Consider the following 15,230-nt stretch of genomic DNA (forward strand, 5'->3'; position numbering starts at 1 on the left):
CCTAGATTACCTCCTGTGGAAATCAGGGCAACTTCCAGTTACAGAACATGTTTTTCACAACCTTGAGGGATAAATGAAGGCAACCCTTAGAAGAACTGAGTGTATGGGTGAAATTGATTCATGTTTCTATTTATTATTTTTAAAGTGTATAATTTGTAGGTAATTGTTCAGAAATTGCCCTAACATATGTTTGACCTGGAAGAAGAAATGCATGGTCATATAAAATCCACATAGCTTACAGGAGTTTGAGATATATATGGTTTGTTACTTAGTGCAATAACTGTAACTTTAAACCATATTTATTTATTTAATGTGTACATTCTTTGGTTGCTTAGGATTCTGAAGAACAAAGTTTTAAATCTTCAACTAAGTAGGAACTACATTAAAAAAAAAAAGCTTAGGATTTCAAGTCTACCATATGGGCTTGGGTTTTAGATTTATTTTTTCCCCCATCAATGGTTATGTAACTCACTTAACTCCTCTAAATGTGTTCCGTTTTTTATAATGAAAATATTTTATAAACTTATTTTGGAGGTTATAAGGACACAATATAGATGGATATTTTTCCTCTGATTACTTTATTATTGATTATAAATGTGTCACATAGAAACATGTCACATAGAAAATGACTTTTGGCCATGTATAAATACAGTTTTTAAAAGTCCCCTAGTACAGATGTATTAAATTTAGCGAAGAAGTTAATAATATTTTAAAAGCAACAAACATTTTGATAATTATGAGGTATATTTTATGTTTTTTTCACATCAAAAAAAAAGAAAAAGTGAATTTCATGCAAGTGTGTATTTTGGCCTGGATGAAAGAAGACATAAAGGCAACTTTCAGAAAATATATGCTTTCACCATCTCTCTTAAGTCCATGAGAGATTCTGATAATTGAGGCAAATATATTTTTTAAATGAAGTAATGAGTTTTTTTTCTATTACCTACATATGAGTAGACAATTATTGGAAATATAAACAAATACTGAAAACTACCATTAAGTATTATGTTTCTCCTGTCATTTTCTCCTTCTTTTGTTAAGTTCTACTTGGGATTATAATTAAGGTTTTCATAGGCTGTTGCTGAATGTTTTAAGGGAAATATATTAAATTCCATTCTACTTTGTGTTATAAAGGTCTATGGCTTTTACATAACATTGCTGATATTTCCAAGGCAATTATAATAAACAATAGCATGCTATTATTTATTAGCATACTATGCTGAAATTAAAGCCATATTTTAAAAATGGTCATTCCCATCTGCTAATCATTGTATTAATAAGCATCCTTTCCTGGAAATGTGTCTTCTCTATTTCTCCTATGACACTTTTCCACAACATGCTAAAGACCTTCACTATTTACTATGAAGGATATGACCAATTATTTCATATACTTTTTGAAATTCATTAGCTCACCATAGAAAATGAGTTGACCTTTTGCAAGATTTCTTCCTCGAAGGTTACTTGCAATGCACTCATAGACGCCTTCATCTTCCTGTTGAAAGTTTGGGATTTCAAGGATAGCTTGGGATTTGCTGTACTTGACTTTCCCAGGCAACGGGCTTCCATCCAACCTCCTCCAACTAATATCAGGGACTGGACTAAACAGTTATACCTCATTAGAATAGAAGATGGTTCAGTCTTTATGACAGCAGGATAAAATAAGAATTCCTTAAGGATAACTCTCAAGGAAAAAAATAAATCAATATATTATATTGTGACTAGTTTTCACATCATGCAGTCATTTGCCATTCACTCATCCAGCGATTTATAACACTTTATTAAGAGCCTGTCATGTGCAAGTCACAGTATTAGGATCAGGGAATAAACTGATGACTGAACTAAACATGTTTTCTGCCCTCATGTTGCTCACAGACTAGTGGGGAAACAGGCAATAAACAAATTATGAAAAACAAATATATTTGTAAATTGCAATAACTGAAACAAAGGAAATAAGGTGCAGAGATAATAGCAAGATTATATCACTTTAAATACGGTGGTCAGGAAATTCTTTGTGAATGTGACTTTTAAGAGGAGGCAAGCTCTCTCTATTTACAGATTTTAAGACAAAAATACAGATTCCTCTATAGCTAAATTGGTACTAATATGTAACTGAAGACATATGTGATGGGTGAGCTAAATTATCAAAGGGGATCAGTATTATATAACAGACCCAGATGAATTGGGAGCACAGAATCTATGATCCTCAAAAGAATGTACTTATTTACACTCAAACTTAAAATGACATAAAAGATAACTTAACATTGTACTCTGTCTCTTTTCAGAAAGAATTTGTAAAGAATTCCTGTATTTATAGGAATTTAGCTTAAGGTCTTAAATCTAATACGTTTAGTCTAATACGATTATCTTTTAAAACAGCAAAAATACCATGGTGAGGAAGGCCTCACTTGTACAGATAAGAATATAAAGAAATGTAGCTTATAAAGTTATAACCAGAAAATCTTCCCTAAACCAATCATTTGTAAAATCACACTATCATCTTTCCTTTCTTACTTTCAAGTAATTCTTCATTCCCTTATGGATTTTCAGGTGCTTTAAATATTTCTGTTCTAAACGTATTTCAAATAATAATAATAATAGTAAATCATTTTGCAAAGCCAAATTAGAAAACTTTGTAGACGATGCAGAATTTTTTTCAAGTCCATGAAACTGGTGTAGGAGAACCATTCAGTCACATACAAAGTGGTTGACAAATGAAGATCTACTGAGTCTGAGCAGTAACAACTGCAGAAAATTGGTGGTGATGACTGAGTAGAGACTTCAGTTAAAGCAGGGAAACTGATGAAGGCTCAGGAATTTTTTATTGCAAACAATGATGATCCTGCTGTGCAAATCAAAGATATACATCATGCAGAAAGTCATACATGTGCTCACACATATTTCACAGGAAACATACTCCCCAATCAATGTTTGATTCATCTGTTTTTCTCAGAATTAGCATATAGTGACAGATACAACTTGAATTTTGTTAAACACAACATCATTATGTATTATGATAAGTTTTGTTTTTGTCCTTTTAAAAAGCTTTGCCACTTGCCACAACTTTAGGTTGATATTTTAGTAAAATGGCATATTCTTGCCAACAATTAACCCAGATAACTGGTTTTCTTATTCATTCATTTTATGAAATACCAAATTAAGAATAAAAATAAAGTTCTAGAAGAAAGTTTACTCACAGAGAAAGAGCTTCACCAAGTCTGGGGCAGTATCATCCAATTTTTAAAAATACATGTAACGTGTATGTGAACATGAAAAGTTAGTAGCTATAGGTGGTGAGAATATGAATGCCTTTTATTCTCCTTTTTTCTGCTTATCTCAATTTTTCCATTATTTTCCTACAATGAGCATGTATTACCCGTGTAATAGAAAAATTCTAAGAAAATTAATTTACAAAGAGAAAAATATTATAAATAGAGGCTCTGATATTTATCTGAATTCATGATCCTTTGTTGTCTTTTTATGATAGTGTATCTCTGAGGTTTATGACAAATACATGCAAAATATTCAACTAAAAAACATTTTAACCTAAAACATTCAGACAAAAAAAAAATTCAGTAAAGACTATTTTCCCATTGTTATATCATTGTTCTTTATTTTAACTATGAAGACAGAAGTCCATTTTTAACCTAACTAAATATCTAAATCTCTGAACCAGAAATTTAATGGTTTGACATTTAATAATAATAACTATAATAATATCACAATGAAGAGCTACTGTTTATTAACCACAGACTGTGTGCCAAGCACTATGTGTATAATGTGTAAATATAATTTCATTTTCTCTTTCTATAAGTGAAAGTGGCACAGCTGGGATTTATTTCCAGGTTTCTTTGTCTCAGAATCTATGTGCTTATAGATTCTGAACCAGAAATTTAATGGTTTGACATTTAATAATAATAACTATAATAATATCACAATGAAGAGCTACGGTTTATTAACCACAGACTGTGTGCCAAGCACTATGTGTATAATGTGTAAATATAATTTCATTTTCTCTTTCTATAAGTGAAAGTGGCACAGCTGGGATTTATTTCCAGGTTTCTTTGTCTCAGAATCTATGTGCTTACAAGACAAAACAGACATCACAGCTACTGTAAAATCATCCGCTGATAGCTTTCAATTTTTGTGGTTTTTTAAAAGTGAATCACCATCTTAAGTGGCCCAATTAAGCGGGGTTAAAAAGAACAAGTCCTACCAATCCCAATTATTCTGACCTTTTCCTCCAAAAGAACTCAGTGAGGACACTGGAGTCTCTGGACAAGCATTTTTCCCTTGAAGGATAAAATGATGTATCCTATATAGACATACCTTTCCAACAGAAGTAGTGCAGCAGATGTCAGTGCTTCACCCGTTTTCTTTCTTATCCCTTAGCACCCCAAATCCTGATGTGCTTTCACCCTCAACAGTTAGTACATGCATCATTTTGCTGTCAACTACCCTTAAGCTGCTGTAGCTAACTTTTCCTTCACAAAAAAAGAGCTGAAAACAGTTAGGAATTTACATACTCCCTGGGGCAACTCTCAACCAATAACTGACTAAATGAGGCGTAAATACTCCAGCTCCCCTGCCCCTGATGGTGGAATACCTCTAGGTGTGACCTGCACTCTTTCTAGAACCCCTGTACAAGACTGAGGCAAATATATCTTCTGTGGAACTTTGCATGATATTATACTCTGCCTGGCTACTCTTTTTTCCCAAGTGGGCTTGTCCATTCCCTGATGCGTTCTTCATAAAAACTCTTCTAAAAAGTCACTTTAAAAAAAATATCCTTTCAAGATCTACTTTTTGGAAAACCAGTTTATTAGAACCCCCAATATGCTCTAATCATGTTCCACTTTGATTATAATACCAACTGTAAGTACTTTTCAATATGGTACTTCTATATAGCCACTAGACGCATAAAAATGATATTCTGTGGAAGTGAACATTAATGGCCTATAAGACCAAAAACTGAGCAGTAGAATCCTTGTGAAAAACCATGAGTGTGGTTTATATTTTCAGAGCAATGCTCTATAGGGTCAAAATTACACTAGAAGGCAAGAAATGTGAAAGAGACATGAGGCTGAAGAGAGACATAAGTTTCTCACTTAAAGAACATCCTCTAGATCTTGTTTTTCTTACCTCAATTATGTTTGGAGTGATATATCTTCTCTCATAAACCACTCAACTATTGAGAAGCTTATAAAATTCAGTGAACTGGCTTCTAACGTAACTTTCAATTTTGAAGAAAGGTATAAGAATTAGACCTCTGTATTCTCAGTCTGCAGTGGACATGTGTTGGTTTTTGTGTGTGCATTTTGATTTTCCTTAGAAAACCCAGTGCTTACTGTCTTTAGTCCATCTGATTTGAATTGGGAGGACTATACCTCTGGCTGCAGGACTGAGCACAAGATTCAGGTCTTGCCATTAGAAGCTAGTGTACCGTGGCCACCATAGTTGGTCAACTCTGGAAACTAAGACAACCCAATCAGAGACAACTAGACTCAGTTCTGGGACTGCTTTTGGAGGAGTTATTAAAGAGAGGATCTTTTGTTCCTAGGGTTTCCTCAGATAGTGGGATATAGCTTGGAGCTTCTAGGCAGCACTTTTCCACCACATGGAGAAAGTGTCTTTGAAAGTCAAAGTTGACACAAAAGAAGGAAACTTGGAATTCTTTACATGTCTAGATTAAGTCATGCTTGATGCACAAATTTAAAAAAAAATCTCCTTGAACATTTCCATTAGTCAATACAGTCTCTTTTTGTAATGCCTTTTTGAGTAATTTTCCTGCTGCTTTCGTCCAAAAAAAGACTTTACAAATAGTGTCTGAATTCCTGGGTTCAAATCCTAGCTATGTTATTTTCTATCTGTGTGATCAAATTGTATGATATGGTAGATTCCTTCAGGATATCATATTTTATACTCTAGATATTTTAGAATTCTCAGAGCAACTAAACTATCAAAAAATAGTCACTCAGACATTTAAACTTTTTAATCAAAAGTCTTATCAAGTGCATTTCGTGGCTATATTTCATGTTAACAAACTTTCTAATGGGAGAAAAATCAAGCAGTTTTATATGATTTCACAGTTACTAATTAAATGTTGAGATTTTGTTTTCAGATTTGTTATGTCAGTACAAAATATGAATGTCATGAGCCTCTTGATTACCACTGGTAATGTGAGATATAGGATCATGGAGAATACATGTAAAACATGTGCATTTTAATGAAAACTTCCCATTTAGTCTGGGCACTTTTTATGAAGACACTAAATGAATTGCTTTAGGTTTCACACCGTCTCTCTTTTCTGAAGACATGCCAAATGGACAGTGGGTAGAAAGAACTAAAATCAACAAAAGATGAAATTATTTTAGTAATGAGCTTTAGTTTTAAATGCAAGTTAATTTTTCCAAGAGATAACATTCTGTATAAATGATAATACTAATACTAGTGCTAATATTAATAACAAAGCTATTACAATAGAATACTATTTATACAGTACAGAGCAGAGTGCAATTTTTACACTTACCAGCTATATGTTATTGCACATTTATAACATAAATGTTCTCATTTATAGGATAGGGCTTAACACTAGTATGTAAGTCACAGGATTAGAGTGAAGATTAAATGATATAATACATTTCATGTGTTTAACACACTTCTAGAACACTTTAAACTATATTTTTTGTGTTAATGACAAGTTAAAAATAATTTAAGATTATTATGTTACTGTTATCATTTCAAAAGCCAGATTCCTAGCTTATATTTATCTGTTTTCTATTCTCCTTTAAGAACTCCATATGACTAGGCATTTGACATAAATTGATTTATGAATCATACATAAACTAAAATCAAATCTCCATACTGTGAACGAAATGGGTACACAAGCATGCACATATGTCTCTAGAAGTAAATTTCCTGCTTCTTCCTGTTTAATACACTGGCTGGTAAGGAGATAATGCCTCTGATCATAGCGGTAATGTTCATTTCCTCCTCATGAGAGCAGGGATCTCTCAGGTGAGATATAACATGCTTTGCTGTAAAATACTTTTTTTTTTTCAGCCTGGCTTATCATCTAGGGCCATTACGGTAGAGAGGAAAGGAATTAGACAACATTCTCCAAAGAGAAAAAAAATGCGTTGTAAGAAAGCTGAATGTTTATTTATGAATATTAATAACCATTAATTGAGTGCTTACTGTATACCAGGATTGTGACAGATGGTGTCCATATGTCGAGTTAAATACTCAGCTGGAAGTTGTTAACAATCCTAATTACCTTTTTGGAATGGTACTCATGTTTAGACAGGTAATTTCTGCTAAATTATGACCTGCCAATTCTCTACCACTTAGAGTTCCAGTACAGGCTAATTTGCTGTGATCCACCTTCCAATTCTCTGAGTTGCCACCCATTCAGTTATTAGCACTAGTAGACTCCTTCTCCTTCTGTGGCTTTAGGATTCTATTTAGGATCTACCTAGTTTGTCCACAATGATGATATTAGTGATGTAATATTCTCTGGCAGTTCATTTTAATTTAAAATAAGTGATCTATTTAAAGTGCAAAGTTAATATATTAATATATGAAGAATGCCATGCAGCAAGGGGGATCTTTGAAGGGTCTTCAGAATGGATATTATTATTAAATCCCTTGCAACTCTGTCGTTTAAAGGTTAAGTTAAAATACATGGTGCCATCATCATCCTACCTACAGGTATCAGCCATTTCTGCAACATTTCCCTTTCAGTCCCAGTTCATCCCCACTTCTTTTTTTTTAATCTTCACAAATATGGTGTCAAAATCCAGCTTGGATACAAATCTCAATAAAGAAAATCAATTTGAAGCAACTCTCTCATCCAGAGTTTCCTCAGACCATAGATGAGGCATTCATGTATTTCAAAAAACTTTGCAAAAGCCTTTTCTTATTTTGTTTCTATATTTTCCTGAAATGTGAGTCCTCACAGTTCTAAAATACTACTAGATCATAAAAGCAAAGTTTCTTTCTTCCTCCTTCCCTCCCTCCTGCTTTCTCTTTCCTTCTTTTTGTCTCTTTCTTTCTCTTCATCCTTTCTCCTTTCCTTCCTTCCTCCCTCCCTCCTCCTTTCTTCCTTCCTCCCTCCCTTCCTTCCTCCCTTCCTTCCTTCCTTCCTTCCTTCCTCCCTCCCTCCCTCCCTCCTCCTTCCTTCCTTCCTTCCTTCCTTTTTCTCTCTCTCTCTTTCTTTCTTTCTTGCCCCTCCCTCTGGTATTGTGCTTCTTAAATAAGCATTGCCATAAATAAGGACTTTCATTCCTTACTCTCTTGTCATTATGCTTTTACAGAGTGAGCATCCCATTAATTTTATCTGGAGACAGAGAATACATTTGTTAACCCTCTGGCCTAGTTCAGCCTGAACTGGAAGTTAAATTGAAGCTATTCACACTCTTGTACGAACTCTGCTTCAGTTCTATACTTTTAGCCATAAATAGAATTTTCATTACTAGTGCTATTTGAGAAAGCTTATATTTCTTCCCTGGATTTCTTAAATCTCATTATCCACAGCTTAAATCCAGGCCATACCAAGTTTTTAACTAGAAACTGGTACAGAGAACCTGTTTCCTAAGATGCTTATATTTGGGATTATTCTTAACTTGAACCTCATTTCAGAAAATCCCGTCAGTGGCCATTTTTAATCGAAGAGAGGGAAGCAGAATAACAAAACCAGCAAGGAGTGCCTTTGTTAAATTTTCAGACTTCAGCTAGCTGCTTTCATTTCCTCAACTTGAAATATTCATACAAAGAGCTTGGAATATAAGATTGTCCTATGGGGATACAATATGGATAAATTCATGAGTTCTGTAGAAAAGCAATCTTACTGTTATGGAAAAAGGACAATCTTTTTTTTTTTCTTTTTTTTTCTGAGTGATCTAAACATAGTCATGATCCTGTTCTACTGGTCAGTGTGTATACCAGGTTTCCCTTGGGGGAAAAATGTTATCATGTGCATGTATTTATCTGGTATTTGACACTTGACACTACAGTTGTTGCAGCCAATTGAAAAGCCACAGACGGTTTGGATGTAAGAGCAGTGGTAGCAGAATAGTACTTACATGTAGAGTGAAAGGACACAGGTGAGTTTTGTGTAAATGAGTGCAAATTACCTAACATCTTTGAGTGCGAATTACCTAACATCTCTGAGCCTCAGCTTTCTCTTTATAACTAGAGGTAACAATGGGTACGTAAAAGTCTTCTTGAAAGGATAAAATGAGGATAGACTATGAGAATACATTCTGAAATATAAAGTTTGAACCAATAATAAAGCTTACTAAGTCGCCTTATTACCATGATCATCACATAGGGACAGGAAGGTTCTATCATCCAAAGAGTCCCTAAGACTTTATTGCTATTTTCTACTCCACAATGTGAGTAATAATTTGCACATGAAACATAAAACTGGAGCCCATAATTCAAGGTGTGGTAGAGCCGAAAATGATACTGCACTTAGCAGTTAATTGACAGCTTCTCCATAATGTTTTATTAATACATAATATTAACCCTAAATAAATACTTCACCAATCATATGAGTGCTATGTGGCACTACAGCAGAGAAAATGATAATTTGGTTGAGGTAGGTTCTCGAGGCACATGTTCCTTCAGAATTATGTTCAGAATTATAACTCCTTAAGAATTATAGGGCTTGACCTTAGCTCTGCTCATAATCATAAACTTTCGTATAAAGGAGACATTGTATATGGTTTATTATATTTAATCATTCTATTATTAATAGATCTAACGTTTATTGAACACATTATATGCCAGGCACTGTGCTAAGTGCTTCATTGAAACCATATAATAATACCATGAGACACAGTACTATTGCTATTAACATTTTGTAGATGAGGAGATTGGGACTAGAATAGGTTGAGTAACATGCCCAATATCACACAGTAAGTTTTCAAAGAAAAGTTTTGAGCTAAAGTCTGTCTTTCCATAATGAGCTCTAAACCACCATGTTTTTCTGCTCCCGCATGAGCTAACCAGCTACAACGTGAGAATCACCTTTTTAGTCTGTATAATGTGTGCTTAGAAATATATTCTTCACCTAATGAGTTAACATGTTTTATAATCAGTGGGTAGAGCTCCTTTTGTCCAAGGGCCAGAAGATGAAATCATAGTTTTTTTTTTTTTTTTTTAATGTATTGAGATGCCTCCAAATTCCAATAAAGGTTCTAGAGATGGGTTCCAAGGTCAGCTGGAGAAAAGGAAGTAACTTCTTTTCCTTCAGCTCAGTTCCAACTTGGATTTGAAATCTTTCTCTCCTGCAATTGCCAGTTACTTAAAAAGTAAGAACTGTAGGTCTCCTGAGAAAAGTGGTGATAGACTGGAATGGAAAGGATGAACAGTCACTTGCAGAAATATATATATTCTTCTTGGATGATTTTTAGAACCTTTAAATTAATTTAGTTTTGGAAACAGCAGTGTAAAAATCCAATTTTGTTTTTTGAAATAGAAAAAGAATGAAAGGAATGTTTGCCATTGAATTCAGCATGTGTGTAAGATCAAAAGAGGCCCAACTTGTAACCTAGGGTCCTGGTCTTTGAAAGTGGATCCTCTGCAGTGGTTCTTCAGGAGAATTTGGCAACATGTATCAGAAACCTTAGCTTTTATATTCCTGTTATCCAAAAATTCTAATTTTTAAAAAATATACTGAGGAAGTTCACATGGAGATGGGCAAAATATAGCCATAAGAATATGCATTACATCATTATTCATGACAATAAAAAATGAAGACAAAACGAAAGGAAACTAAATGTCCACCAGTAGGAGACTGGTTGAAAACATACATCTGAATACCCTACTGTCATTACAATTGAGGGTACAGAAAACTGTTTAATGACCCAGAGATACATTCATATGTACATTTAAAAAAAAAAATTAAAGCATTTTACAGAAGAATATGCTGAAACAATTTGAGCAGCAAAATAAAGCAATATTGGATTATGACTGAAAGTATGAAATAAATATCTACTAATCAATACTGATATAAATAAAGGATTGGATAAATTAATAAATGAGGGAGAAGTGAAAAATCTCCAATGAGGAAGAATTCCAAATAAATTACATAGATTAGAGGAGGTGTAGCATGACTCCCTACTCATTAGGTGTGGACAGCACATATTAACCTCCTTCCAAAGACTCAAATGTAAAGAGAGAAAAATGAGTACGTTTATGGTGGAGAATCCTGACAAAACTGCTTCTGCCAGATGATGAAGGGCAGCATCAGTAGCCATAGATCATTGTGACAGAGAGTAACCTTAATATGATGTGCGAAAATGGCACCTTACCTTTGTAGTCTTCTTACCCAAGACCCGTAATCTCAGACTAATTATAAGAAAAATAGTAGACAAATTCTAATAGAGGGCCATCCTACAATAAAACTGACCACCACTCCTCAAAACTGTCAGGGTCATCAAAAACAAGAAAAGTCTGAGTCACTGTTACAGCCAAGAAGAGCCTAGGGAGACAGGAAAACTCAATGTGGTATGTTGGATGGAATCTTGGAATAAAAAAAGGACATCAGGTAAAAAAAAAAACCAACAAGGAAATTTGAGTAAATTATGGACTTCAGTTAATTAAAATGTATTCATGTTGGTTCATTAATTGTAACAAAGGTACCATCTTAGTGTAAGATGTTAATAATAGGGGAAACTGTGTGTGGCATTATATGGGATCTCACTATACCATCTGCTCAATTTTTCTGTTCTAAAACTGTTATTTCAAAAGTATTAATTTTGAAAAAAAAAGAAGTATTGATGAGATGGGAGAAAAGGAAGCAAGAATCTTCTATTTCTAAGAGATACGAAGGACCCCTTCAATAACAGTCTAACATTAGTTCTACCAAGTGAATTGAGAGTGACTGTCTCCAGTCTCAATTTAACAAGGAGTAACCTGGGGAAAAGATAATCCAGAAAGCTCCCAGAGTGTCTATCCTTGAATCTTCCTTCATTGAAAGTTTGTAAGGAAAGAGCAGATCCCAGGAAAAATGTGTGATCACATATTGTTACACCAATCCTATTTTCAGTAGCCTGCAAACTCCCTGGGGCCTTTATATCATCTTTATTTCCCCAGGGCCTAGCCTAGCATCTGCTGCCAGGAGAATTCCTTTTGACTAAATGAAGGAATAAAGGAATTAATTATTGAATGAGGTATTTAATGCATATTTGCTAAGTTAATAGATACTGGAGCTTAATTTGCCAAATGAATAAATGAGGGAATGTCAATAATTCTTATAAAGATTAAACACATTATTTAGAAATGGTAAATCCATTGTTCTGAGCAAGTCCTTGAGGATTGTGTTAGCACAGAAATAGAATGCAGAAACCCCTTCTGTCCCTCCTGTGTATTCCTTTTTACCTCCTCAGCCAAAGCAGCACCGACAATGACCACAATTAATAAAATTGTTATAATTTATTGATTGCCTATTATAAGCCAGGACTCTGGTAGGAAAGTTTAATAGTATTTCCAGTCCTTACATCAATCCTATTCTCTCTGTCGTCTATCTATCTATCCATCTATCTATCTAGTTTTTACCTTTGTTTTACAGATAAGAAAACTGATCATAGCGGCCCAGCTATTGACAGGGAATCTGAGAATTTAAACCCTGATCTCTTTGAATTCAAAGTCTATACTCTTTCCAGAACACAATGTTGCCTTGAAATGTTAGTAAATCTGCTGATAAATCTTTCAGCCCCAGGGTGAGTGTGTGTGTGACTGTGTTTTTGTTGAGGGGTTACTATCTTTCAATTTTTCAAAGATTGGCTTGAACATTTGTCAGTTGTCAGATTTGCATGGACTTTACCATACTATTTTATGCCAAGCAATATAAGATCATGATAAAAAAGCAAAGCAGTTAGTGAGAACCTAATGAGTAGGCTTCAGTATACATTGTGGGGCAAACGGGACAAGCTATGTTAGGAAAATAGTCTGCCCTCTATCCATTCAACTCAATGAGGAAAATAAAAAAGCTAAACTGCTTATTAGACATTCAAATGGGACAATTTTAAGATATCTCTCTGACTTTTTTTTTAAACCAAGTGTTAAAAGTCTGAAAATTTTGAATGTACCTAGTTTGATTTTAAAATACTACTGTCATCTTGAGTGTCTTGAGCAACCTTTCTGTGGTATGATCTGCAATGATGTCCATATGTGTAAAAAGAGAAGCAAAATCAAATAGCTGCTCTGTCATCTGAAAGTTCTGGAATAGATCAAAACATCTTGGTGAGACTTCAGATTTATTGCTTGACATTAATAGTCAAGCTGAGTATCTTTTTCTTCATAAATTAGAAAAAAATAAATAAGATATACATATATAAAGGGCTTCCCTGGTGGTGCAGTGGTTGAGAGTCCGCCTGCCGATGCAGGGGACACGGGTTCGTGCCCCGGTCCGGGAAGATCCCACATGCCGCGGAGCGGCTAGGCCCTTGAGCCGTGGTCACTGAGCCTGCGCGTCCGGAGCCTGCGTGTCTGGAGCCTGTGCTCCGCAACGGGAGAGGCCACAACAGTGAGAGGCCCGCGTATCGCAAAAAAAAAAAAAAAAAAGATATGCATGTATACATAAATATAGTCCTCTGTGTGAAGGCTCCAAAACACATAGGAACATTTAGTGCAGCGACTAATTTCATTTACATTCCAGAGCATTGACAGCAAAGTCACTAAATTAAGATTCACACACAAAAAAGAAAAGAAAAGTAAATATGTTTGGTTGTTTACAAGAGTGGTAGGAGAGTTATGAGGGATATCAGTTTAACTTTTTTACTAAGAGCAAAGGCCTATATTTTCTTGAGAGGAGACACACAGATTTATAAGTCAATCATATTACATTTGCATAGCACCTATCCAAGGAGTTTCTCGGGTGTTTCACAATACAATTAATTTGCAGCTTAGATAATTAAGAGTCTGCCATGTTAAACAAATGAGACAAAAGTGAGAGTTGAAAGCTGTGATCATGTCAGCTCTGAAACTCCAACATAGAAAGTGAGTTGCATGTCCCCAAAGTCATAGTAATTAAAGTTCAAGCAGGTATCTGAAGTTTTGTCTTAATTATTCTATACTCACATTAGCCTGTGGTGGTTTGAGATGGTTAAGGTCTATGAGTAAACACTCTAGCCAGCCTTCTATAGACCTCACTCTCTATACTCCCTGCCTGCATGATTGTAGCAGACTCCTAGGTTGATTGGCATGTTTTCTGTGCTCTCCCTAATCATCTACCCCAGATTTTTATAAATGGTAGATATTACCATCATCGCATACAAACCAGTGGGTTGTATGCTCCACAATGGCCCTGATTGACTTTTAGAAACACTTTTTTCTTCTCATTCAAAAGCAATTTGAATTTTGAAAAGGTTGTCTTTGAATCATTAAAAAAAATTAATGTATAAAATTGAACTTACTTTTTTGCTGAATTATTAGTAATTACAGAGAATCTAAATGGGAAATACATCCATAATTTCATTCCCCAAATAACATCTTTTTACCATTTTGCTGAAATGTTTCAAGCCTTTTTTAAGGAAAACACTTACAGAACTGAGGGCTAACTACATCTGCGCATGGGGAATTAATTCGTATATTAAAAGGATAATTTGATGTAAATATCAAACGGCTATGAGCATGAGTTTTGAAGTCAGAATCAGTGATATTTAGATTTGAAACCCATATTTACAACTTATGTTTATCAAGTCATTTCATGTCTCTAAACTTCACCTTATTTACCTTCACAATTAGCCTTAAAAAATACCTGGGTTTTAGAGATGTGGGATTAACTGGAACTGTATTTACCCTGCTGGGAACAATTAGAAAACTGGACAAATATAATGGGAAACAAACCTGATTCCAGAGATGTAACAATGGGTAGCACAAAACTGTGATCCCTAAAGGAGGGGAAATGTATGAAGTAAACCATTGGAATCCCTGATTTTCGACCTGTAGGCACTTTCCAGAACACGGAATCAGGAAGCAAAAATAAATAGGACAAGACTGCATCCCCGAGTTGAGTAGACACAGGTGACTGTAGTGGCTGGGATTGCAAAGCAAACTATCAGAGAGGATGAGACTAGAAAAAGAAAGTGCTCCAAAAATCTACGTAAGAGTGTCACATGAGGCTGGGCAAAGAACAAATTTTAGAGCTCAAACAGGGCTAGAAGATGTTAGAGTTCCACCAAGCCCGAGAAGAGAGACTTAGCAAACATTTAGAGCATTCAATT

At 34.7% G+C, this 15,230-nt stretch overlaps 1 protein-coding gene across 4 annotated transcripts in view; it reads right to left on the reverse strand.

Annotated features, from left to right (window-relative positions):
- CNTN6 (contactin 6) overlaps positions 1 to 15,230 on the reverse strand; it is a 142,876-nt gene that overhangs the window by 71,006 nt on the left and 56,640 nt on the right. For 2 of the 4 annotated variants that reach the window (XM_060163884.1, XM_060163883.1), the window contains one exon: positions 1,414 to 1,593. The exons of 1 other annotated variant lie outside the window; for it this stretch is intronic. In XM_060163884.1, the coding sequence (XP_060019867.1) occupies positions 1,414 to 1,593 (180 nt within the window). Of the gene's footprint in view, positions 1 to 1,413; positions 1,599 to 15,230 lie in introns of all 4 variants that reach the window. One more of the 4 variants, XM_060163882.1, reaches the window with a different exon arrangement.

The sequence above is a fragment of the Lagenorhynchus albirostris genome, chromosome 10, assembly GCF_949774975.1.
Source record: "Lagenorhynchus albirostris chromosome 10, mLagAlb1.1, whole genome shotgun sequence".
NCBI lineage: Eukaryota > Metazoa > Chordata > Mammalia > Artiodactyla > Delphinidae > Lagenorhynchus > Lagenorhynchus albirostris.